The sequence below is a fragment of the Eutrigla gurnardus genome (genome assembly GCF_963514095.1).
Source record: "Eutrigla gurnardus genome assembly, chromosome: 23".
In the NCBI taxonomy this organism is placed as follows: domain Eukaryota; kingdom Metazoa; phylum Chordata; class Actinopteri; order Perciformes; family Triglidae; genus Eutrigla; species Eutrigla gurnardus.
In genome coordinates this window covers 8,801,750-8,826,970 of record NC_139934.1, presented here as the reverse complement: position 1 = coordinate 8,826,970, position 25,221 = coordinate 8,801,750, and the positions used below count along the sequence as shown (strand labels likewise).

Below are 25,221 nucleotides of genomic sequence, written 5' to 3'. Positions count from 1 at the left end.
CCAAATTCTACTGCTAACTTCATTTCAACACAGTAAATGCTGCGATAGGAAGCCACAAAAGAAGAAAATGCTTTTAAATCTAGTTTTTTTTTGAAGACAGGAGACATGTCAGCTGTGGGGATATGTAACCTCCAATTTAATATGAGCCCTAGGGCTGGGATAGGTGAAGTCAATAATAAAGTCATCAGTCAAGCACTCCCAATCAGTCTCTCAGGTTACAAACGCTCAATCCTGGTTAATTATGATACAGTCCCATGGGCTGCTGCACAAGATAAGGATCTGTCCCACCCACGGAGCCGACGACTTTCTGTCCCGAGCCAGAGGGGCTTGGCAGAGGATTTCAGACGGATACATAACAGATGTCACGTGTGATGAAATGCTTTCCTTCAGATTTCCGCTTCATCACCATCAGCTAAATTGGGAGCCGATCTCACACCTCCTGGAATCCTCCATTTGAGATCCGACATCCCAGACCGTGATCATGTGTTTACTCATAAACGTGTAATTATCGTATCATCAAGGATGTGGGGGGAGAAAAAAAAAAAAAAAAAAGCCCACGCAGATGCGTTATCAATACTTCCTATCAACCCCCACAGCTGACGGGAACATATCCTGACACAGATGATGTCATTATCATATCGCAGGTCTTGTTGTACCCGGAGACACAGATGGGGAAGTGACATTTCCCACTACTTACTTGTTTTTTTGTTGTTTTTCTTTTTTTTTAAGGATGAAACTTGGACCATTCACAGCCAGCGGGGTTCGAATGTACTTTGCTGATTACAGATTCATTTCGAAGCCTTCGGAAGTAAGCAATAAACAAGCACGTCTGTCTGAGTGTTTCCATTCCTGTCTCGCTCGCGTGAAAGCGCCCGAGCGCGAGGTTAGAGCCATCTCGTCAAAGCGCTGTGTATAATTAAACGCTTTGATCCGCGTGCTTGTACCGTGTGGTTGCCACTGCGCCTTTGACTCGGAGGACTATTTATATAACCGATCACTGGAAGGAAATCACAGTTTTCGGGAATATGGATGTGATGTTCAATTACAGTGCGTCGTGGCAATTCATCCTAAACTTTGTGTCAATGTGGGAGGAATCCATTAATGATTCACTTTGCAAGGGAAGGGTGGGGGGGGGGGGGGGGGGGGGGCACATATTTTGGCAGAGTAAGTCAATGAGCATGAAACAAATTCCCCACAAGGCTGGAGTCAATACTTTAGTCAGCGTCGCTGTACCAACGTGCAGCCTGCTCCGGTGAAAATGAATTGCCGCTTGACTTCATGTCCTTAGAAAATGTTTAGCTCAACCAGCAGTACATTTCCCTGCTATTACTTCCAAACAAGGACACATGTGTACGCCCTTGCAATCTATCACGCATACCTCCACAGTCACCTTTAAAACATTTCCTCATTGCTTCTTACTAACGTAGCAGGTTGTGGTAGGGCGACGTGCAGTACGCGGGGATGCGAAATACATCTTGTTTATTGGCCGTGAACATGGGCTGAGTTGGTTTCGCCCTGCGTGTTCAGCATGAAAAATCACCTGTGATCCCGTAGAGTAACGTCCCGGAGCGCGGGAGGCGGTGCCTTTTCCAGAGCCGATGGAGCTGTCCACACTTTTGCCACTGCAGCAGTGAGTACGCAGGCACTTCCCGTACTCCTTACGCACCTGCGTGAAATTTTAAAAAAAGCAGTTACAGCCCATCCATCCATTCAATTACCTCAATGATCAACTGTTTCCCATGCATGTATTATAAGCATCCCATACCTTCTTCTGCAGCACGCAGTGGAAGATGAATATGAACATTCCCTGCAGGGAGTTAAAGATGGTGAACAGGTAGGCCATGACCACTGTGCTCTCGTTGACGTACATCAGGCCAAAGGCCCAGGTGAGACCCAGCAGACATAGCAAGGCAATGGCCCCAATCACCCATGATCTGGAACAGGAAGAAAAACACGTCTCACCATCTATTTCAAATGCAATATTTTGTGAGAATAAATGGAGGTTAAGAAAAGCCACATCTTCAACTAAGGCATTTATACACATACATTGTAATTATTACAATTTTTTCATCATGAGGTGAAGGTTTTCCTATGAGGGAGAAAAGGCATAAAAATGAAGGGAAAGAAACTGATGAGAAATGACATTGGATTTTCATTTTCTGTTCAGCCCTCGTCTTTACTACCTTTGCCTCTCGGAAATAATGACGCCATTGACGATATGAAAAGCGTCAGATTATCATAAAACTACAGATTTGTACACACGATAACGGAGGTCGCTATAAATGGGTAACAAATACAGGATTTCCATTGGATGAGTACTCACACGAGCGCAGTACATGTTGGTTTCTATCACCTGAGGGTGTTGGATAAGCGTCTTGTAAACTCTTACTCAAGCTGAAAGGATGAACTGAGAGGAATGAGAACATGGAGTCTATTACGAATGATCATCACGCAGGGATGTGGCACTATTTTCTTCACCTGGTCCCTTTTGGTGTTTGGGTATGTATGACGATCTTCCCTTTGACTTGATTAGATCCTTCTACGGTCATCAGAAGGAGGGAGTTATGTTACGTCTGGTATTTCAACAAACTATGTCGACCCTTTTTTTACAGATCGGATGCAGATAACGGGAAAAAACCTGACAACTGACGAATGCGAGCGCAGAATCTACATTACAGTGCTAATATATCTATAGACTGCTGAAAGAAGATCCAGGTGCCATTTAAAACCAATCTCACTTGTCACATCTGCAGACTATGTATGTCTAAGTCAGGCCGCTGTGTGCACACTAATGCGGCCTTCAACATGACTGAGCGCTCCAGAATAAATCACGTTAATGATTCAAAGAGGCACCTAGATGGATTTGGGCGCGGATTCGCTCGTATGGAGGAGTAAATGAAAGATGGCATGATGGGGAAAATAGCACTTCCAATTTTGTCCCGACTCTTACTTGATCTCAGGCTCATAATCCTGATAGCTGAGCGATATGACAAGAACGGGGGAAAAAAAGGACAACAAAAGAAAAACAGGCAGATAAATCAACATCACACAACAAAGAGGATGGGGATCCAAACTGTGTGGCCATAAATACGAATGTACGAATTTGGATGTTAAGAGGGGAAACAATACGACATGAAGGAAGGACTTATTTTGGCACACTAACGCTACATTCACATCAACACATCAAGGCCAGACATTCATTCTGGGAAGGGGATTGTTAGTGATTTACAGGTGATAACCGTAATTATCCTGCTTCGTTAAAGTATGCAGCTCCCCTCATAAATGCTGGCAGACCTTCGCATTTAAGCCTTTATAAATGGGCCAGGTGTGCAGCAAAAAATAAATGATTTATGAATTCACCAGGGCAACCATTAAACATAATTTTCCCAGGGCTGTCTTAATGACCTGATGGGAGAGGTACTTCATCAAGGCGACTGCCCCCGGAATGGACACCGAAACACAAGCGGTGGGCACGGAAAGAACTAAATATTGTCCTCTAACTGGTGGCAGTTTTGTTCGGAGGATGGTTTATGATCCAGACACGGGAGGTCAGGAGAAATGCATCCGAGAGGACAGGATATGAAGAGGCTGCGGCTCAAATCGCGCATGGGCTTATCTTTCGTCTGGAGTTATCAGATAGAAAATATGGGGATGAATATGAGAGCTACAGAGAAGGAGCCTTGAGGCAAAACTTCAGAGACTGCGTAACAGTCACTGAAAAGCATAACAGCTCACTTACAAACGAAGAAGCCTTTCCCTGTCAGGACTCTTGCATAGCTGAAAGCTACTAATACAACGGTTAAAAAGACATCTCGGTTCATATTTTACCATCATTAAGCTCAAAATGGTTTGTTAGGTGTAACATCCGGCAAGGCAAATCTAATTATTTGGGATAATTCTAGCTAAATGTGTTTTTTAATCGAGTTTTAGAAAGTTGAATGCAGCATCCAAGCAATATAAGTAGATCAACTTTGCCTGTCGATTCGTCTGAATGGTTGTTTCATCTCTGAGGGTTGCAGCACTTCTTGGCTTTCAAGCCCAAAAAGAGAGAAAATTGTACTAATTGTTGAGGAAGAAACTCCAAAAATGAGTAATTTTAAGCAGAGACCTCCTTCAGACTGTGGCGTCAAATTACCACCAATTTCCTTCAAAATGACTTAATTTGCAGAGGTGCCATTCATTGCAATGTCACAGATCATTTATGCATGAGATTGCAATTGGTCAATTCAACCCGTTTTAAATGTGTATGAAGTCATTTTATGGGCTTTCTCCGGGGGGAGAAGAGGGAATGCTGTGATCAACCTAACAGGCTGTTAATTATTCAACCAAAGGTATGCTTAAAATGCAAATGACCTGAACGTGTTTAAGACATCAATAGGGCAACGTTTTTTTGATGTTGGCACAGAGGTTTCGGATGTTTGAAATCATCCTCGTTAGACTATTTCATTTGAAGCTTCTTATCTGCACAGGGAGGAAGCGATGACAGTCAAAAGGCACGCCCTTCTCCAAAAACCCCACGTACGGTCCATCATCTTCTAAATATGCGGTTTCAGGAAGCATGTTTCGGATCTAAATCACAACAGTGCAAAAGTCATGTTGTAATCCATGAATCAGAGGCAGCCGCTGTCTCCATTATGGGGTGAGGAGGGGAAAACACATCAAACACAATATCACATCTATTCTACATCCTCGACTGAGAAATGCTGCATCTTACCAGTGCCATTCTACAATAACACATCCATCATAATAACGGTAGCTAAAATGGAAGAGGAAAATGGGAAAGAAAAAAAGAAAAATCAATGGGAGATGAAAAACAGAAAGACGTTAAAGATAAACACAGCCTAAGATAAAAAGGCAGGATGTGAGTGCTAATCAAAAGAAGAGAAAGAGGGGAGGGAGGAAGAGATGAAACATTCATATTAAAACAAGGCAGCATGATGAAATCTGAACAGAAAATGTGACATCAAAACCATAAAGAGGAGTCAAATGGCAGAGAGATAACAGAAAAGAAGACACACCTCATTAAACGCAGCTAAATTAGCTTAATTTACCCGCGGTATCATCATCATCAAAACCAGTTCACCTTGATGACTCAGAGGAAAGTTCATAGGGAAAGTAAGACCGCCGCACCAAATTGGTCTCGAAATGTTATTTTAATCCATGTTAAGTGAAATGCTTATTTCTTGCATCACACTCACCTATAACTACTTGTTTATGACGAAACAGAAGCGCCAGTTAAAGGCTATGATGGGATGTGTTCGGCTGAGCAGGAATGCTACAAAAAGAAGGGCTCCTGAGTGTGCAGTCGTGTGTTGAGAAATGGGCCTGGAATTAAACGCCGCTGTGGACGAATGAGGGCTGACGTGCGTTTTTCATCTGAAACGCAAACTTTTTTTGGGAATCGGCGCTTCTCGGGGGTCAAGGGGGGGTCACAATATGGGTGTCGTAAATCACGAGGACTCCAGCAGATATTCTTTCTGCAGAAAAAGCTACGCAATGCATCAAGCGAGGAAGGGTTGATGAAATCCACCTGCTGTTCTGGTCCAGTCATGGTCTGGATCTGTGTGAAAGGGAAGCTAGAGAGCCAATCAAGGGGCTGCAGGTGGTCCGCCTTTACTCCGGCCCGCGTTTGAGCCACGGCTCAAGTGTGTGGCTCATAGATGTTGGCGATCTGGGCCCGGACTGTGTCACATGTGTCTGAGGATCTGTCGCGTTGGATTCCAATACCAGATTAGAATCCACGCTGTGAGCTGAGTGCTAACGGTGCTTCCAACGGCGCTTGTATTTCAACATTTAAAAAGGCGGCCACCAACACCGAAAAACACAGAGATAATTTCACAGTCAAGTCTTGATGGCTGTGTGTCAACACTCTAAGCAGCTGCTTCAAAATCCTCCAGCAGAAACCCAATTTCTATTCTTTCACTGCTACAAAGTGCATATGACTGATCTATATTTTCTTTGTTACACACCTGAATCAGACAGAAACAAAACACGCGGTCTGTTATTTCACAACATCTCGAGAAATCCTTTGGATCACCTTATTATTAACATTGTAGGAAAGTAAAAGACCTTATTTAGGCAGAAACCAGACCAGGAATTGGCGAGATTGGCTATTCCAAAGTGTTTTTTGGGTAAAGTTCTGAGTAACTTCAACAGAAATATAAATCAGCTTTTTATCAAAATGACGGATGGGTCATATATCAGCGAGTTACTGTGCGAAAATTCATTTCTAGCCAAGCAATATTCTGTGGTGCAACCGCTGTTAATTCAGTAACGCAGCAACCTTTTTTTTTTCCACGGTTGCCCTTCTGCTCCATGTTATCTTGAGGTCACTGTGGGGTCATGCTTTGGTCCAGCACTTTAAAAAAAAAAAAAAACATGGCTTCACTCAGCAGCTTCCTGCTGTGAATTCGTGATGGAAAAACAAAGTCCGGCCTGACATGGTGCCAGCTTAAGCATGCTATATCATGCCCTCAGAAGATTGTTTTTATGTGTGTATCACTGTGCTGAGAGCAGCAGGGCAGACAGGGCCACTGTGCTGCTGAGACACAAACAGCGGTGTGATGCCACAGAAACCCCCCCCCCACAAAAAAACAGCCAGGCCATAAAGGAGACTAATGTGTTCGGAGTGCCTCAAAAACAGCCAAAACAGTGCAGGGATCCTTATCCATCATAGCAAACGGGCGGCAAAACAACTTGACACCATCTGTAGGACGAGGTCGCCCTGACAACAGGTAGCCGGAGCCAACGTCAACGACCGCAAATGCTGTGTCATCCTACAGGGCAACTTTTAAAAACTCTTTATTCACACGGAGCCAAACTTCTGGGTTTAACCAGTCGATCGTTTAAACTCTGGAGTTTCATTTAAAGATGGAAGGGCATCGTGCTTTAATCTGCACAAAACAATATCTTTATAGTAACAGCGGATCACATTATTTGAGTGAAATAAATGACAAAAATGCAGAATCCTCGCCTATGAATACTATATGTAAATATGTGTATGTGCAACTGTATGCATGGACTATGGCCCCCTTGTTTCAGGAATACAGCTGCCAATCAAGCTCTTCTGCAATATGATTGGTTGAAGACTTGAAGTGACTTTCCTGTTGTCTTTGGGAATTAGTTGAGCAGCAAAACACATTCAAATGACACACAAACAACCAACATTGTTTCGTAATATATACGCTAAACCATACAAACCACTCACGTGCCTTTTTTTCATTTTAAACAGACTCACGATTCCAGATGTTTTGCCTCCAGTGAATTTTATTCACTAGCTGAAACTTAACTTAGTCAAACTGAAATAAATTCCAGCCGTACGCTAAATGTATAGCAAGGTATTGAAACTTTTACGAGCAAACCTGAAAGTTTGAATCGGAGTCGTGTAATCGTCATCGTCCCTCAAGCTTTCATATTATCTGGAAGCAGCCAGGCGTAGGCAGATAAACAGACTCAAACACGCACATGCACAATATGAATATTCATCGGTGGCATGTTGACACCGAGATAACACCAGGTCAGGTCTGTCAGATTGTCTCTTGGCCTTTTCCCGTGCAGACAACAGTGTTCTTCAGATAATGATGGAGACGCAAATTTAAACCCTGCCTGACACGACCTTTCAGAATAAGAGCGCGAGGGAGGGGGGGTGGGGGGCTTACCTTGGGTCGGGCGTTCAAAAAACCGTAAGTGCTTTGAATGAGGTTTCAAAATATCAAAGGGGAGGCGAGGAACAGACGCCGGCTTGCATACAGAGTAAAACGTTGCTCGCTAAACTGGAGGAAACGGAAGGAGAAGTTGGCCGGAGCCGAGTCGTCGTCGCTACAAAGCGGCTGTGTGCGTTTTTTGGCGAACGCGAGAGCTCGACACACTCGCGCTGAAACATTCTTTCATCTGTAACAAAACGCAGCATACGGAGTGCTATTTCTGGACGGCTTTAATGGATAGCTGGGTGATGTGAGTGCTCTTACTTGATGTTGTCCAGGCAACCGGAGTCTGGTTTCAAGATGGCCGTGTGATGGAACATCTTGTAGAGAGCGATGCCCAGGAAGATCACATTGAGCTGAGGGAGAGAGAGAGGCGGAGAGAGAATGTTTCCTCGTTTCAGTTCCATTCATTTTAAATCAGAGCTTTGTAGCACAGAGCTGGAACGCCGCAGCCAGTACTTGCTTTCCCACTTTACCAAACAGAGCACAAAATCCTATGAAAACCTCGATGGTGGTACAACAGACTAAACAGAGAACGGGGGGGGAAACAAGACAGCTGCATACTTGCATGAGGGAGCCTTTTCATCTGACTTATTCACACTTGTCTCACACTTCGAGACAACCACAGGGAATAACTGCCACCGCTGAAAAGAGTTCCTTTTCTTCAACAGTTTCTACATCGAGAAACACTTTCTATGACGCACGTGTCTATGGTGCCTTTGTGATGCATTTTAAACATACCTGACAGACTCTCTTATTTTTTAACCTAAGTTTCCCCAGACACATTGTTATTATGCTTTATATAAACATAACTTATCTCATTATTTTCTTTCTCTGCGAGTCACTGATCACAAAAATTAGATAATTAGGTCGCAGCATGGGGGTCTCGATTAACTTAGCAATTAGAGCGCTTTCAATTACATTACTGCTGTTTACAGTTGAGTATAAAAGTAGAAATATATGCCGTTTTTAACCGCTGAAAGTGCATGTTTGCCCCCAAAAAAACCTCCCCAAATTCCCAGCGGCACACTTGGATCCGAGCTCTTGCCTTCTTTCCGACGTTGCTATTCTTGTTTGTTAAATCTAAGACAGAAAGGAGTGAGTCATGGAGCATACAGAGATGCATTGTGGATGCTTGCGCCGCATGCATAATGCATGTTTGGACTCAGCATCCAGCTGGGCAGTCAGAGTTGTGTTAAGAGGAGCAAGGGATAATAATGTTGTCACATTTGTAGTTGTTGGGGATATTTATTATATATTGATTTACCGATACCCGGTATTTATTATGATGGCTGACTGGTGTCTTGGAACGTCAGGAGCACATCTCTTGTGGCACGGCAATATTTACAGCTTGACATTTGCTTAAATACTTAGAAGAACATCACTCTGACGGCAGATTTAAAGCAGATGGATCAATAAATGAGATATTTCACGAGGAAAATTGGGTCTGTCCTCGTAGGGAGACACAGAATGAGTGTGTGTGCGTGTGTCCTCCTTGTATAATTCTTGTGTGTTTGCACCTCGAGCTGTCTGTGTGCCTCGGAGGAGGAGATGGGAAAAGGTAGCGAGGAGTTGAAACAGGAAGAAAATCAATCATAATCGCAGTGCGGATTATTCCAACACTGCACAAACTGAGCAGAGTTCACTCTTTTTTTTTTTTATTCTTCCACCCCCCCGCCAAAAAAAACCCGTCTCAGCCAGTGAGTGCAGCAGGGTGACAAACTGCAATATATTTTTCCACAGCCCTCATTCGTTTTCCTGGACGGCTATGTGCCCGGCGGTGGCATGTATGCTCAACAGGGCAGAGAAGAGAGAGAGGACAGGAAGTAGGAAAGGGGATTCTCAGCGGACCATTTAAGCGATGACCCGCAGGCTAAGTAGGGTTAATGAGCAGAAGGGGGGTGGGAATGGGTGTGTGTGTGTGTGTGGGGGGGGACACGCTTACCATAATTATCAAGGTTGCCGGTCCTATGAAACTCCAAATGAAGTAGGTGTCCAGGCGAAGCCAGCAACTGCAATGAAAGAGAGAAGATCGGAGGATATGGAGTGAGAGGGAGGAGTGAGAGATTTGAGGTTATAGCTTTATGCTCCTGCTCAGAGGATATACATCAAGTAGGAGGCTGAAGTGACACGGAGGAATAGGCACTTCAAAACATAGATTGCCACAAGGGGGTTGAAGAATATGGCCATCGGGATGAATCTGGAAGAAAAGGGGGGCTTTGAGTGTCAACGGCGGCTTTAATGATGGGCTTTCATAGCCAAACAGGTGTACTATCAAAGTCAAAGGAAAAAAAGACTTTGGTTTTTCGATTCTGTATCAATTTGTTCCGCACACGCAGGATATTAACATTACAGATGATAATTTATGGACGATTCAATTAGTGCTCAATTGAATCCTGTAGCTGTATCACTCCAAAGGAATTGGATTGACCTTGACCCCGGCCACACTCCTTAAGCACTCAACAAAGTGTCTTTCATGTTCACGTTAACTGCGACGCCTGCTCTCGGACCGCCGTGATTATGTCGAGCATTAAATAACACGCTCCCCTGACCTCACGCTTCATATCAAAATAGTACACATTTTTTTCCTTCCCTAGGTGAAACCAGAAGGGGCCAGTGGAAGGTGGCAGTGTTGCTTTGAAATGGCAAAAAAGAAGGGGAAAAAAACTGATTCATGACCTGTGGTTGAATTATTAATCTTTTAATCTCCGCTGCTGCGGCAGAAAGACGCCTCCATTTTTGGCCACTGGAAAATTACAGTTCTTACAGTCGTGTTGTCATTCAGGCTGACACAAAGGGGGAATTGAAGTGGCAAGGAGCTCTAATTCAATAGCATTTTAAGCGTATGTTTGGGGCACTTAGGGGAACACAGCAAATAAAAAAAAAATAAAAATGTATGTCTCAGAATATGGCAAACAAAATGGGATTTTTCTGATAAAAGGTTGTGTCTGTTCCTCCCACAAGCCGATTCTGATAGCGTAAGATCTATTATATGAGAAAACACTGTATTTACAGCAATACAGTCACTTTTTTTGTCACCAAAGAACTTGCATACAAACTAACGAATACTGTACAATAACTGAAAATAGACGGGCCCTTTGTTTTCCTTGGTCTTGATATGTCTCCCCCTCACTGATATCAATGCATGAAAGGAGGCAACAGGGCAAAACATATGGATGCATAAAGAAAGAAAAGAAGAAGAGATGCACAACAGCCACAGAACTCTGGCAGCTCATGAAAGCGCTCGCTCTCGGTGTCGCGGTTCAAAAATTATGCTGAAGGTTCTATTGTTCGTTTTTTGCCTTCTTCTTCAGATCATACAGAGATTTAAAGACGTGGTGGGCGGCGGGAGCTGCGGGCTGTGATTTTTATTTATTTTTTCCCCCTCCACCTCCCCTTCAACACTTGGTTTCATGGTTTGGCTTTTAGAGCACATCTAGTTTCATCTCCCCTCCTGGTTTGATAGTGAACTATTCCATAAGTATCCATACCAATAAAAAGAAAAACAGAAATGTGTGCCAGTCAAAACACAAGCCACACTCATGCCAATGATATTCTGGCACTCTGCAGTGATGTGAGACAGGCTGTCCTATGAGCCACGGCAGCGTAATGTGCAAAGACACTGAGATAGTCATTTCATTGGCGTGACAGTGAGCTGATGACCAAGTGAGTTAGTGAAATAATTGAGCCGAGGAGAAATTGAGCCGAGATCATCACTGGCAGACTTGTGGTCTTGTCTGAAGTCCTGAAGCCTTAAAATAAAGTCAAGATTAAATGAGAAATGTCTGAAATGAAAGACGACATAGAACTATGGTATCTAGAAACTGTCTATAACACTGCCCTGAATTTATCTACGGTTTTATTATTTCTCAACAATATATTTGAAGTGATTTTAATATGTGCGGACAAGCAAAATATAATATAAATGAAAACGGCACACTGTAGTCAAACCGACAACCCGTGTGGTCTTGAAATAACAGCTAAAAACCAGATTAGTGAAGCATAAAGGTCATTCCATCTCTGGAGTTTACAGGTGGTTTGATGTATTGCTTTCATTAAACCGGATGGATTACCAACCAGGCACCTTCCGTGAGGGTGAAGTGCCTTGCTCAAGGACACATTTATAGTGAGCACTCAGAGTAATTGAATGGAAGGTCCTACTTTACTTCCCCGGGTTTTGGAGAACACGATTCGATCAAAGGCTTTGAACAGTTGACTTCATAAGCCGGCAGACCTTTCAGGCAAAAAATAAAAAATCTGATCACGACAGCCACTTGTTGGGGATATCTGTGCTCAGAAAGTGAGCTCATCCGTGATAGTGTGGCTACGGGACCACGTGCCCTCCCCAACCTTTTGCTATTCACCACGTATCACGCCTCGTCCTTCCCCCTCATCATTCAATGGCAGCGTATAATTGTTCCACCGGTGGCAGGCTTTAATTATTCACGTGATGCCATGGCGATGGCAGCTATCACCTCATCCATCACCAAGAACTATGGTACCAGTTGCAGTGTGTGTGTGTGTGTGCGCCTGTGTGTGTACCACATATGATAAACATCTTGGAAGCAAACTGCTGATGCTGGTCTTCATTATTTTCAGATGGGTCTGAGATTAACGGAGAGGGATGGGGGGCGATGCTCTGCTTGGCATTACGCTGCTTTATGGACCACTTTGTGTTTCGGGGGAAAGGGCTTATGTAGCTTCTGTGGGGAATACAAAAAAAAGGCGGTCTCTGTCGCGGCCCATCTTTTGGTTAATCTCCTGTCTCCTGCTCTCTCTTTCACTCTCCATCTCCCTATTCAGACTCACTCCTCTAAATCTCTCCGTGCCCGCGCCGTATAGCGTGCATCCTAAAACGCAGAGCACATTAATCGCCGATGACCTGGCAATGCTTCATCCTGAAGATGGCAATTTTTCAGTGTCAATTCAGCAGTAGGGGGCAGCTTGAGTGACCGTCCGGCTTTATTAAAAGTTGACGATGAGCAATGGAGAATTGAGCGTCATCTGCCAACTCTCTAAAGCCCCTCAAAGCAACACAAACAGGGATGACAACCTTCATGGTAGGTTAACAAGAATGAAACCGAGTCGTGGTGTTTTAACTTGCCCCAGGTTTGTTTGCTTCTTCACGTTTGTTGCAGGACAGAAGGAGGGAAAATCCACGCCCAAACTTTCATGGTATGTGACCAGCTGGAATTTGGGGGCGTTTGGCTCTCAGATAGGGACGTGAGGAGGGAGGCAAAATGGCGCAGAGGGTTTTTACGTTGCTCACATGCTGTAGTTTGATTACACAACAACTTGGTGTAATCTTCCGTTTGTTCAATGTGGACACCAGTCATGTATTAATGACATCATGGGGATAGTAAGCTGCAGTGCAAGGGGATTAAATCACCCAGTTAAAAGAGGGAATATAACGGCACGCTTGAAGAGCTGATGTCATGTATATTAATATGATATATTTTATTGTACCCCGTAGCGAATATTGTCTCAGAAAAGGTGTCCAAGGTTTGTAATATGTGTCACGCATATTAAGAAATCAGCTAGAGACAAAGTACAGAAGGGACGGGGATCACAAATATAGCACCAGAGCCTGAGGGGGAGCCATTATTGTTAAGGGAATGTGTTGTTTGATCATAAGTGTACAATCAGGGCGGATTTATTATGATATCAGGGAAACGCTATTGTGTCGCTATCACACTGATGAATGTTTATGGTCCAAAACTTCCACGATCCGACAGTTATGAATAGAAACCCACATGTTGGCGACAAATATTATAATGGGAGGGGACAATCACTACATTATGGATGCTTTACTGGATTAATAGCAACAGGCAGTTTAATCTAGCCATGATGAAGTAATGACTAAAGCATAAAAAAGCTTTTTTTTGTTTACATATATGTCAATCAGGGTGCCTGACATTAGATATTGTAGGAATCCATCCATATCCATATCCTGTGTAGTTGGAGAAAACACAGAAATGAGGTTCAGGGAGTTGAATTATCTCTGTGACTCAGCTGGAACGTTCATGTCCTGACACGTTTAATTCTCCCAAAGAGATGAGTACAATACCTATCTGCTCAGGTTAGTAAGCAGATGAAGAGAATTAATAGGAGACACGCCTCAGACAGAGTTGGCCCAACAGCTGAGACAGGCTCAGGTACCGAGAACAAAATGGACATTTATTGACCCGCATGCATATATTACGGAATTCTATTCAAAAAGCGTGTAAGTCGAATGGTAATCATGACACTAATGCAATTAAGCCATCTCTCTCTGGACTGAATCTGCCTCATCTTAACGGTGAAGCGGCGGCACAAAGACATCTCGATTGAAGAGATAATAGAAGCAATTAAAGAATTCCCCAATAATAAAGCACCTGGCGCTGACAGGTTCTTTATAGGATTCTTCAAGCGTTCCTCAGAGGAACTCTCTCCGCTGCTGATGCGAATGCTTAAACATGCTGCATCGAGTGCGTCCAACCGCTTCCTAATGCAAATAGTTCATTCGCTTTTTTGAAAAAGGGCCAGAATGAGCTCATCTTACGGGCCGGACGTCACGGCTCAAGAAAGGAACAAAGTCGATGAGCAAAATTCCAGCCAACTGTTTGAAAGTTTATATCTGGATCAAGTAGGCTTTATTCCCAGAAGACATATTCATTTCAACCTAAGCTTATTTAATAAGCCAAACAATATAGACACAGATGATATGAGCATATATGAGACAGGATGTTGTATCAATCACAAATCATATCTCCCATCAGCTCCTACCATATCATGGCACGATGCATGCAACAACCCAGCTGTTAAACCAGGCTGGCTCCTTAATGCAAGTGTACTTGAACCAGAATAGCTCAACTCTGAACTCTGTGCCCTTTAAGATTGCCAAGGAAAGGTTTAATTACCCGGGGGCGAGTGTTATCAGAAAACCTCAACTGTTACTTGAGGAGAACCGGAAATGAAAAATACTCTCCCTTCGTCACTAGTTGAGACAATGGTGGTTCTACCATGCTTTTTAGAGATCTATCATATACCATACTTGATTATAACCCCCCTGTATTTGGCACTGTGCTTATAGGAGGGAAACATCTGTGTAAAACTAAGAATGAGGCTCTTCGGTCTCCCAGATTGTAGATGTTACCACTGGGCTTCACATTCAAACACTCTTTTCTGGATTAGTTGTAATCTCGGCGAGGGCACGGAGGATAAAACCCCTGGCTTGGCTTTCCGTAGCGAGCTGTCTGTTGCAGCATTGTTAAGACAAAACAAATCTGTATGTGGAGGGAACTTTCTGGTACACAGCTCTTTAAAAATATGGAAAGAGATTAAAAAAAAAAAAAAAAAAACATAATTGGAAGCTGCAAAAAATATACACAGAGAGCCCCAATCTCTGACAAGCATGCTTTTAAAGCATCCAGTGCAGACCCTGTGTTTGCTCACTGGAAAGATAAAGGATGTGTTTGAAAGACAAGGCACTTTATGTCCGTGTTTCTGTCGGCCAATCATAAAAGTTTGCATTGCAACTTGACAAAAAGCCAATTGGATGTTTCCATTGGATTACATTGTAAAAAGTGAAAGTAAACACAATGTAACAATGGAGCAGGAAGCCTCACACACTTTCCTGGACTGCTCCATTAGAGTTTTACTCTAAACCATGAAACAATGGGAGCCTGACAGCCTTATGGCCATTCTGGGGTCTAAAAGCTCTGCTAGTGAGTGGAGGAGTGTGTGTCTAGGTACTGCACTGGCTAGAAAACATATTAGTGATGATGCAAAGTTGAGATGTGGCTGAGAGAGCTGGGCCCCATTTGGAAGATTACATTCAAGAATGCAGGCAGGAGGCGAGGGTTTGATAAAGGCACGGCGGCTAGTGTTGAAATATATAGGAGGTCTGAGAGAGGGGGAAGGTGTGGGATGAATGATCGATAATAATTACTTTTTAATAGTGGTGGCTGAATATATGTGCGACTAATTGTTTTATATTTTGCTCTCTTTTTTATTGTTTCCAAACATACGTCTTGCTTTTTAACTACCTCTCCCCTTGATGTTCGTAAGATCTGCAAAACCATTTTTTATTGTGCATTCTTTTGTATGGCTATAAAGAAAAATGGAAAATAAGGCTGCTACAAATCCACAAATATTTTGTATTTTCATATCATCTTTTGCGTATTACACGCGTAAACACTCCCGGTCTCCTGTGTACTCACACTCGGTCGGTGCCGTAGCTGCGGTAGTCCACTGCGGCGGAAACGGCCACGATGAGCGCAGGCACCCCGTAGCCCACCAGGTAGAAGTAGCGGCGGCGCGAGTGCTCGCTCTCGAACACCTCCACCAGCATGATGTAGAGCTGCACGCCCTCCAGGAACATCCACGTGAACGCCGCCAGGAAGAAGAAGTGGAGCAGCGCGGCGAAGACGGCGCAGGCGATCTGAGAAAGGGGGGGAGGCAGATGTGAGTATTCAGAGTTCAAAAAAACGATTCTAATCAGTTTTTTGCTAGAGGGCATGATATATCTATATGTATAACCGAGCTGACCTCGGCTTGTTTGTGTCTTCCCAACAATTAGCATTGCGAAAGCGCCGTTTCGCTGAAGTGATCGGATGTTCGCCTGCGGTGATTGGCAGGAGGACGCTGCAGCTACTGAGCCCGTGCGGTCTTGTTTGCTGTGGCTGGCACGGATGGAAGAGCGGAATAAAGAAGCAAAGTCAACAGTCCAAGAGCCAATTGGAGCCTTGCGGCGTTTCCAAACAGCGGGCCAGGTGCGAGCACATAACGCCGTCACACGCCTCCCGGAGCTTCTAGAGATGCGCCTGCTACCCACACACTTCCTGACAACATACAGTGCTTACGTGGATTGATCTAATTATGGGCACAGTTGAACATAACTGGCATATTTTGTCACCGAAATGGATGCAATTAAATAACTAAAAGGTTGAGTGGACATTAATTGCAGTCCAGGAGAGTGATCTTAGAGGCGGGCGGTGAATCACACCCATAAAATGTTATGGAAGGGAAAAAAAAGGTGTCGGACCAAAGCATTATCTTTACAGGGGAGTCGCTTTGCGGCTACACCACGGCCTGGTGATATCTGAAAACATAGATGGGATCTGATTTCGTTCCCTGGGAATTCAATTTGAATCTTTTAATCCACCTGCACTTATAACACAGGTGTAGTTTGAGGTAAGCTTTGGGATAATATGCTGAAAACCAAATCAAATTAAACCGAAAAGATAAATACAATAATTCAAAAGACTGAGAGCTTTATTCCAGTGTCTGACCTAATTATAGATTCACAGATACAGAGATCATCTCTGCTCAGACAATCTACTCCAGCACAGCTGACTGCGTCCTCATTAGCAAGCAAAAAAAAATGGCGCGATTGTGAGAATCCGTAGGTGGAGTAAAGCCCTCCTCCGTCCCGTTTACATGTAATGACTCCACGTTCGTCGGCGGCACACCGAGCGTTGAGCACACACACGCGCTCCAAGAGGACTGTGCATGCCTCCACCTGCTACCACAGCTGAGCTCTTACAGGAGAGGTTATTATACTCGAAGGCGGTTTAGTGTATTGAACGGCTTAATCCAGATTAATCTGAAGTGTTTACAAATTGGAAAAACTGCACCGGGAGGTGGTTCGGGGGAGCGAACGCGTGAATCTGTGTCTGCGAGTAAAGCAGAAGAGTGATCTAGGTATGAGGATGTAACAGGGAGCTGGCAGGTGTGCATTGTGACGGAGTATGGGAGAGCCATTTCAAGTATGTTTGCAGGGACCGAGGAGGAGCGCTTGTTGAATAAAAAAAACATCCACTTCTTTCCTTCCGGTGTTTCGTCTTGGTGAGACGGGAAGAATGAAAAGAGTTCAGGGCAGCTGGAACCTTGGGGGAAGGACCACACACAGCAGGACACCAAAGGTTACGTTCCTCTCAAAAAAAAACAAACCCAATGCTTGGCTGTTAAATCTGGAGAAGAAAAGATGGTGAACGCTCCTCAGTGAAGGTTAATACAAAGCTTTCAGGGAGCCTTTCTTGCAGCCCAGAGGGGCTACGGATTTGTGGAACAACAAAAAAAACAAACCAATTTGGACATTTTCCGTGCGTGTCTTCATGTATTTATGTATTTACTTTTCACATTTTAATACCCCCTCACTGACCAGATTTTCAGAATATTGCTACCTGAGTGTCTCCATGGACACCAAGCAATGAAGACATCACATCCACGTCGGCCGAATGTTTTTAGTTTGTGTATGCATCGCTATATTTTTGGCACCTTCAAACAGATCGGATCACCTCATGAAATGAGTCAACATTCGAGACAGATTCATGTGGTTGAACCATCATTGCCTTAATGAATAGCTTGGGGGGGGGAAACTCTTATTCAAATTCTTGGCAAGAGTAAAATGAGAAGCTTGAGATGAATATTACACACTGTGTGCAGCTGGAGCTAGCAGCCAGTTAGCTTACCTTAGCGTAAAGAGTGTATGTGAGAGGGATACATTAGCGTGTTGCAGAGACAATTCTGGGAGACACAGTCGAGACACTTTGCAGGTATGTCGATGGGATCAGAATGAAGGTCAGAGTTCCCATCTTGCCCCGGTTTGACATTTAATCCAATTGCAAGATCGTCTCTAGTTTGATCATCATCTCCTTAAATCATTGAATTCTGAAGTAAGTATCAATCAGCGGCAGTCTCACCGGCTGGTCGCCCCGGTTGATCCCCACCAGGAACAGGGACTCGGCGATGAACAGGCTGATGCAGAGGTTCTTGTGGATGGTGTTGCGATCGCTCTGGAGGCCGCGGAAGAAGCAGAAGGTGAAGAGGCTGATGAGCAGGCAGACCAGCGACAGGAGGATGCCCACCCAAGTGATGACGTCCAGGAGCATGTCGTGAACCGGGTCCGTGTTCTGGAAGAGGTGGCACGAGAGGAAGTGTTATTGTATTTTGTCGAAACAAATTATTAGAATTATTATTAGAAATCAACTCCAATAATGAAAAGCTGCCGTAAAAAATTGCATTACTGTTCTGTCCCTGCAACACTTTTTTTTTTCTTGCCCGGAGTGTAAAGTGCGTCCTTTCAAGCTTCCAATAAACCACCACAGAGTGAGCCACAGGTGGCGGATATGAATCATGAATTAGTCAGAGTGAATCAATCTAAAATGCCCTCCTATTGCTTCATGTTGGTCAGGCAACAAAGTGTAACAAAGTGAGCAGTCCAAAGGGCAGCAGGTGTCTAAGACCAGCACAACAGGAATACAATCAAACCACAACAACGGTCAATAACGTTCGCTGTTGCCTTTTTCATGATTTTTCTATCCTCTCAAATAGTCATTTGCCACCGCAGCCAGTTTGGGGCTCTAAAAAGCCTTTTGCCGACTGTAAATTTGTGGCTTTACGGGAGAGATAAGGATCAACGGTGATTCTAGCACAGCCATGAAAGAGAATTTACATCAGTCCATAAAAAAGCCAAGTGCACATGGGGACACTTGGACAGAAGTGGGCAACACACAGTAAAAAGAGTGGAATCTGGAGGATGCATTTGTGGCCTTGAAAACAATGAAAACAAATACATTAGAAGCAATATTCTGCTGAGAACCTGCCGAGGGTAAAAAACCGGAACGAAGAAAAATTGGAGCTTAATTAGGAATCTTTAATAGGTGGCATCTTGTCACCCATTACACGGAAACGTTGAGGAGTAGCACAACTAATGTGCTGAAATAGAGATTACTGTTTAATTTGGGAAAAAATAACACTTTTTAATTAGAACAGGTAGCTAAACCTAATGCATAAATGGTTGAATTCCCTATAAGTAAGATGTGGAAACAGTTGGAACCGCTAAAATGAGTTGCTGATTGCTAATATAATGGTTATGGTTATAATAAAAGAGTTATTGATACATGGATGACGTATCCAGCTACTGGTTTTCCAAGTGGCTGTAGTTGAAATGCAAATATTGACAGTAAATTGTATAAAAAATATAGCAATAACTACTAATTTAACAATATCCAGTTTAAAATGAAAAGAACCCGTTTGGATGACGACAGGTGGTGTTGATAACGGAGTGCTGGATTCATCCGACACGCCTGCGGGGGATCTGAATCTACCATTCACAGCTGGTATTAGGGGACCGCGCTGTCATCTGACAATTTTGCACGATGCTACCACTAGGGAAAGGGAAGACCTGCCGAGGCAGACACGGAAACGCGACACGGGCGTTAAACAAGTGTCTTCTACGTGTAAAAACGTGGGGATTGGGCATCAGCGAGATAATTACTTCATGCAAGTGCTTTGGTCAGTTTTTAAGGCTTCCTAATTTCCCAAAGGGATCGTCGTCTTTTTCATCCTGCTGGGCTTTGATTTAAAAAAGGGAAAGGGGAAAAAAGAAAGTGGGGCGTGGAGGTGGAATTATTATTTATTTAAATCTGCCAACACGATTCCTGCTGGGACTCAAGTACTATCTGGGTAGAACTTTAGAATTTGGACATGATGATCATGTCTGAATGCTAATGAAGATCCAACAGGTGTTATGTAGCATATAGTTAAAGGAAGACAGCTGATAAGCATTGACAGGCAGTTAAAAAAAATAGCAGAGATGAAAGCTAAGCTGAACTCATTATCACAGACTGACACAACATATTAGCTTCCAGACTTCCAGAGTTCAGTTTGTCTTTCTGATACCAAAGATATGTACGCGGTCTCGGCCTGCAGGGAATGATGTACGACTCCGGGCTGTATAGCGTCGGACGAACCCAAGGAAAAATATTTGCTTACGTTGAGGAATAACGCAGCAAAAGCATACGATACGTCTGATATGTCTCTCAAACAAGCGCCTCTTTAAATCATATTTCGAACACAGTCAGCAGTTTTTTTTCAGCTGGGGCAAGGAGAGACACACTATCAACATCCACGGGTGTTTTTTTTCTTTCTTTCTTTTCTTTCTCCCCCCAAGTTCAAGTGAGAGTGAGAAAACTTGGAGGTATTACACAAAAGCCTTGTTTAGTGGCGGCCGAGCTAACGCTAGCAGAGAGCGGGAACAGATGCTGATCATTAAGGGTCTCTGGTACAATAACAGCCGCAGTGCTCCTTGAGTCTGGGGAGAGCGCTCTTTTGATTTTCCTGCCTGATGAGCCGTTTGTATACGTTGGAGGGGTGGGGGGCTGGCAAGAAGTTATATAGAGCAGGCATCTGTGGTGTGTGTGTGTGTCACTCTGTATGAAATCAAGGCTGATTCCAGCCCCCTTTTTTTTAACCGGGGTCTACAGTATAATATGTCAAAAAGTCACAATGGAGTACTCCGCTCAGTGGGTGGCAACAGATGTCAATGTTTGCGCTCGCATGCTCCGTAGGTGTGTGGTTCACGTGACACATGAGTCTGTTTTCAGTCCACTGCATCACAAAGGTATTGATGTGGTGGGTGGTACGAGCTGCAGCGCATTGTGAGGGGACCCTGAGGTCTCCCGGGCCAGCGAGCTGTGCTGGGGCTCCATCCATCACAATCTCACATTCAATTGGAGAGGAGGGAGGGGTATCTACACCTGGGTGATGGATTTACTGAGGTATGATTTCTTTGTTCTGGGAGGTGTATGATGGCCCGCCACAATGTCTCCGCTGGAAAGTTTCCTTTTCGTGGCGGCTCTACCAAACCCCTCACACCGACGGGCCCAAATGATGGGAATCAGTCTAGGAGTCTGTGAAGTGGGCCGCCGTAATTTGCTCCGAAATTCACTCGCGTTGCAAGGGCGGTCGAGTCATACAGCATCCGCGTTACTTAGCGGGGCGAAGCACATTTGTGCACATTCGATTTGTCTTCCAATCTTTCTCTCCTCCATTTTTCTCGGATTTCTTAAACACACGTATTTTTCCACTTCAGACGGATGCCCGAGGAGATTGGCTTTGCCCCCGATCTGCTCGCACGTAGCACAAAAATCAGGTTCCCGGGCACTCGAGAAGTCTGACAAGGAGGAGCAGACGCTTTTTTTTTTTACGTCCAGCCCGAGCCATCTGAACCTCACGTCACATATCGAGCACCTAATTACCATAACATCCTGTGTCGAAGAGTCAGAATCTCTTGAACTGCTTCTGTGGCAACGCAGAAAGAGGGCAAAGCGGTGAAGAGAGCAGAGCGTCGATCCTTTATACCCCAAAGAAGTGCTCTCAGCATGGGGCCATGAAGCCAATCCAATTAAAATGCATAAATCTCGCTATACGCCCCCAGAGCCGAGCTTTGACTCATGAAATACGGTCAGGCAGGGCAGACGGTTGCGCCGAGGGGTAGTGGCCCCACTGCAGGGAGTCATGTGACAAGTTCACCTACGGTATGACCAAGGATTTATGATCTGCGCGAGGATGAAGAACAGTGGCAGAGAGGGCATATGAATCAGGGGTCCTGGCAAATTCGTCACATTTAAAAGGGCTGGGGGAGAGATTCCAGCTCGCTCGGCGGGAAGTTGACATTCTGCACATGCGGCTAATGTCACACTGTGTTCTAAGCTACAATAACCATGATGAAAAGCCCGAACACGCCTTTCGGTTGCTATGGCAGTTAGCGGCGGTCTCCGTCTTCTCGAAATGTGCCTTAAACAGAGACGGAATTATCCCGAACCCATCTCTAGCCGTGAAATACACGACTAACCTTGACTGTCCTTCCACATCATAGTTACTGTCTGATGGTGCCAGCGTGGAGATGCTCTATAGAGACAGTGATGAATGTTGCCCAAATATCGCCCTCTCCATCATCCGGCGGGATGCGCCGTTGATTTACACTTCCTGGTCTGTCGGGAATAGTGCCACTTACCAGTAGCTCTATGCCTCCCTGGGGGCTACCTCCGCATGCACATCTACTACGTAAATAATGGCCTGGAGGTGGAACCACAGCAGGTCTATATTTCTTCTGTCGGGGCTTATGCTCAAGCCCACATTTAAAACATTTGTTTTAATCTCAATGCCCAGTAGCTGGCTCCACAAAAAGGGTGGACCTAAATTCAAAGCAAAGTAGAGCCTCAGAAGCGCGACCGGGCTTGAACCATTAGGGAATCCTGAAACGTATGCCGAGCGCAATAAAAAAGAAACATAGTGGTCTTTGGCGGCGTGCTTTCACGGCGCTCATCGAGCTACTGCATCTGCCGGAGCAAAGACGGAGTGACCCAGAAACAAAGAGGGGCGATCTGTGCTGACATCGCCACTTCCACGCAACACGGAGGTCAAATGATTTCATTTGAAACCATTCGAGTCCAACACCGCCTTTCAATGCACAGTCAAGTGGAGCGATTTTATTTTTATTTATTTATTCCGTATTCAATACATGTGAAGCATCCTCCTCAATCGCCACAAATGTGTCACGGCTCAGGAACAGGACATCTCGAGGTAAGAATAATGAGCGTTCTCACAGCAAAGTCACATTCAAGTACACCCACTTCCACACGGCTCGCTCCAGAAACCCCCCGTTTTGCAAACATCCTGTAAAGATTCCATGAAGAGAGGTTATAATCTCTGGCATGCAGCTTGCCGTCTGCGAGTAGAGTTAGGATTTGTTTACGTGGCCGACGGCGGTGGAGCAGTCAAAGTCATCGGCTCTCTGGCTAGGAAGCTCAAAACGAGCAAACAAAGGGGGCTCGAGGTATGACACAGGCGGCACTCCACGCCCTTGTGGTCACCTGTTACCCCCCCCTGTATCTGACAGATAGCATCTGAGTGGGCGTGCTTCTGTGAAGTGGTTTAGATATTCCACTTTAATGAGTTCTTGTGCAACTTCAGGACTTTGCATTAGAAAGCACCGAGGCTCTAAACATCCACGGTTACTCAAATATCTACATCATGTGCATTAGAACTTATTCTGAGGAACTAATTGACTTCAAACATAATTAATCCCGATGAGACACACTCTGTAGTTTCTCCACTGCTGAGGCTGTCTAATAATCTCATACACAGTGCATTCTAGTTCAAGGGTGTCTTTATGAATATGAATGAGTGGGCAAAGTTTTCACCTTGCCCACACTCAGTCTGGCTTTAGCTTGATTACAAGGCAGTTATTGTGAAGTATATTCATACACATAGTTCTATAATTAAAGTTTAGTCAGTTAGACCTTGGATAACTTAAAGTATATGGATTGTGGAACATGTCAGGTCAGATTATCTATAAGTGATGCATTTAATCATTATTTTCAGACACTTTGAGAAAGTCAACATCTACAAATCAACTTTTCCACAAAGTCTGAAAGATATAAAAGCCACATTTCTATATTCGGCTCGCTAAACGGTTTAAATCCAGGAGCCCAAAACCAATGCGGCAACTTCTAATCACTGTCAAGGGCAAAACGACACCGGTCACAGCGCCACATGCACACTTCTAATTCAGCGTGAGGTGTGTGGCGCTCTTGAATGCAATCTTAACCCGGTGCTAAAAATGTAACGGTGCGAGCGTGACGCAGACGGCGGCTTATTAAACCGAACATAAAGACCCCCGAATAGAACACTATCATTACTCTCATCTATCTGCATCCATCGGCCAACACGACAAGATGAAAGATGACGGCGATACTGTAGCGAGCATCTGTCCTCTAAAGGAATATTGTAATTACAGCTTGCCTATCTTTTCCCCCCCCCCCTCCCTTTCTGAGATGCCACTGAGAAATAAACAAGGTTAGAATATAATCTGTTGCTCTGAGGGTAATGAGTAATAACAATGCAGAGATCAGCGGTGGTATGTTCTGTTGCCATGGATACAAAAACAGATAGTCTCTTCAATTTATGAAATTTATTTTTCTGCCTCTCACTTTCCCTACGTTCACTGTGTTCTCAGCTTTAACACTGTGACAGTTTGGCAAATAAAAAGCCTCCGAATCTCCCATTCAGCGGCACCTTCCAACAAGCGGCCTTTTATAACATCCAAGTGGAAAAGATAAAGACTAAAAAAATAAAAAATTGTTGTCACTCAGAACTGGGGTGTAACTCCTGTCCACTTTCCTCCCATGAATGCAGTGCCACAAGCAGGCTAGGCTTTCCAAAAATGTTAGGGATAGGCTTGACTGAAAGCCCTCCTTTTATTGCTTCCTCTCTCTTTTTTTTTTTTTTTGTTGCCGCTCTGCTTTCATGGCGTGAAGGATCCCATTCTTCGCGGCTCCCTCTCTATTCCAGACTCGGCTTCGGCCCTGCAGAGAGCTTAGCGGGTCCAAAAGTCACGCTGCTGAGTGACAAACAGTGGCTCTCTCCGGCGAAAAAAAGTAAAAACCACAGCGCCCCGGACCTCCCTGAAGTCATGTGTGCAGCATGCTGAATTCTTGGTGTGTGTGATTGTTTGAGGTGAAGAAAGGTCTAGTGGTTTCATGGACAACAGCCAACTGGGACGGCCCTCAAAGTGTGTCCCCACCCCCCCTAGTGATTCAGAAGAGAGGCTCCGGAGAGCCAGATACCATACCAGATACCGAGAGCGACTCTGCTTTCTCAGCAGCGAGCTTCTCAGACTTCCTGCGACAGAAATAATTAAGCCGTCTGTCAGCTTCTTCCCTGACCAGCGATTCTCCTTCTCCTTCCT

The 25,221-nt window shown here is 44.5% G+C and overlaps 1 protein-coding gene across 6 annotated transcripts in view; it reads right to left on the bottom strand.

Moving 5' to 3' along the window:
* The window catches only part of LOC311008763 (adhesion G protein-coupled receptor L3), a 179,396-nt gene that overhangs the window by 9,354 nt on the left and 144,821 nt on the right, over window positions 1–25,221 (bottom strand). For 5 of the 6 annotated variants that reach the window (XM_084002629.1, XM_084002626.1, XM_084002627.1 and 2 more), the window contains 6 exons: window positions 18,389–18,598; window positions 15,905–16,125; window positions 9,649–9,715; window positions 7,968–8,059; window positions 1,766–1,934; window positions 1,541–1,666 (listed from right to left, as the gene is read on the bottom strand). In XM_084002629.1, the coding sequence (XP_083858755.1) occupies window positions 1,541–1,666; window positions 1,766–1,934; window positions 7,968–8,059; window positions 9,649–9,715; window positions 15,905–16,125; window positions 18,389–18,598 (885 nt within the window). Of the gene's footprint in view, window positions 1–1,540; window positions 1,667–1,765; window positions 1,935–2,950; window positions 2,978–7,967; window positions 8,060–9,648; window positions 9,716–15,904; window positions 16,126–18,388; window positions 18,599–25,221 lie in introns of all 6 variants that reach the window. The other variant, XM_084002625.1, reaches the window with a different exon arrangement.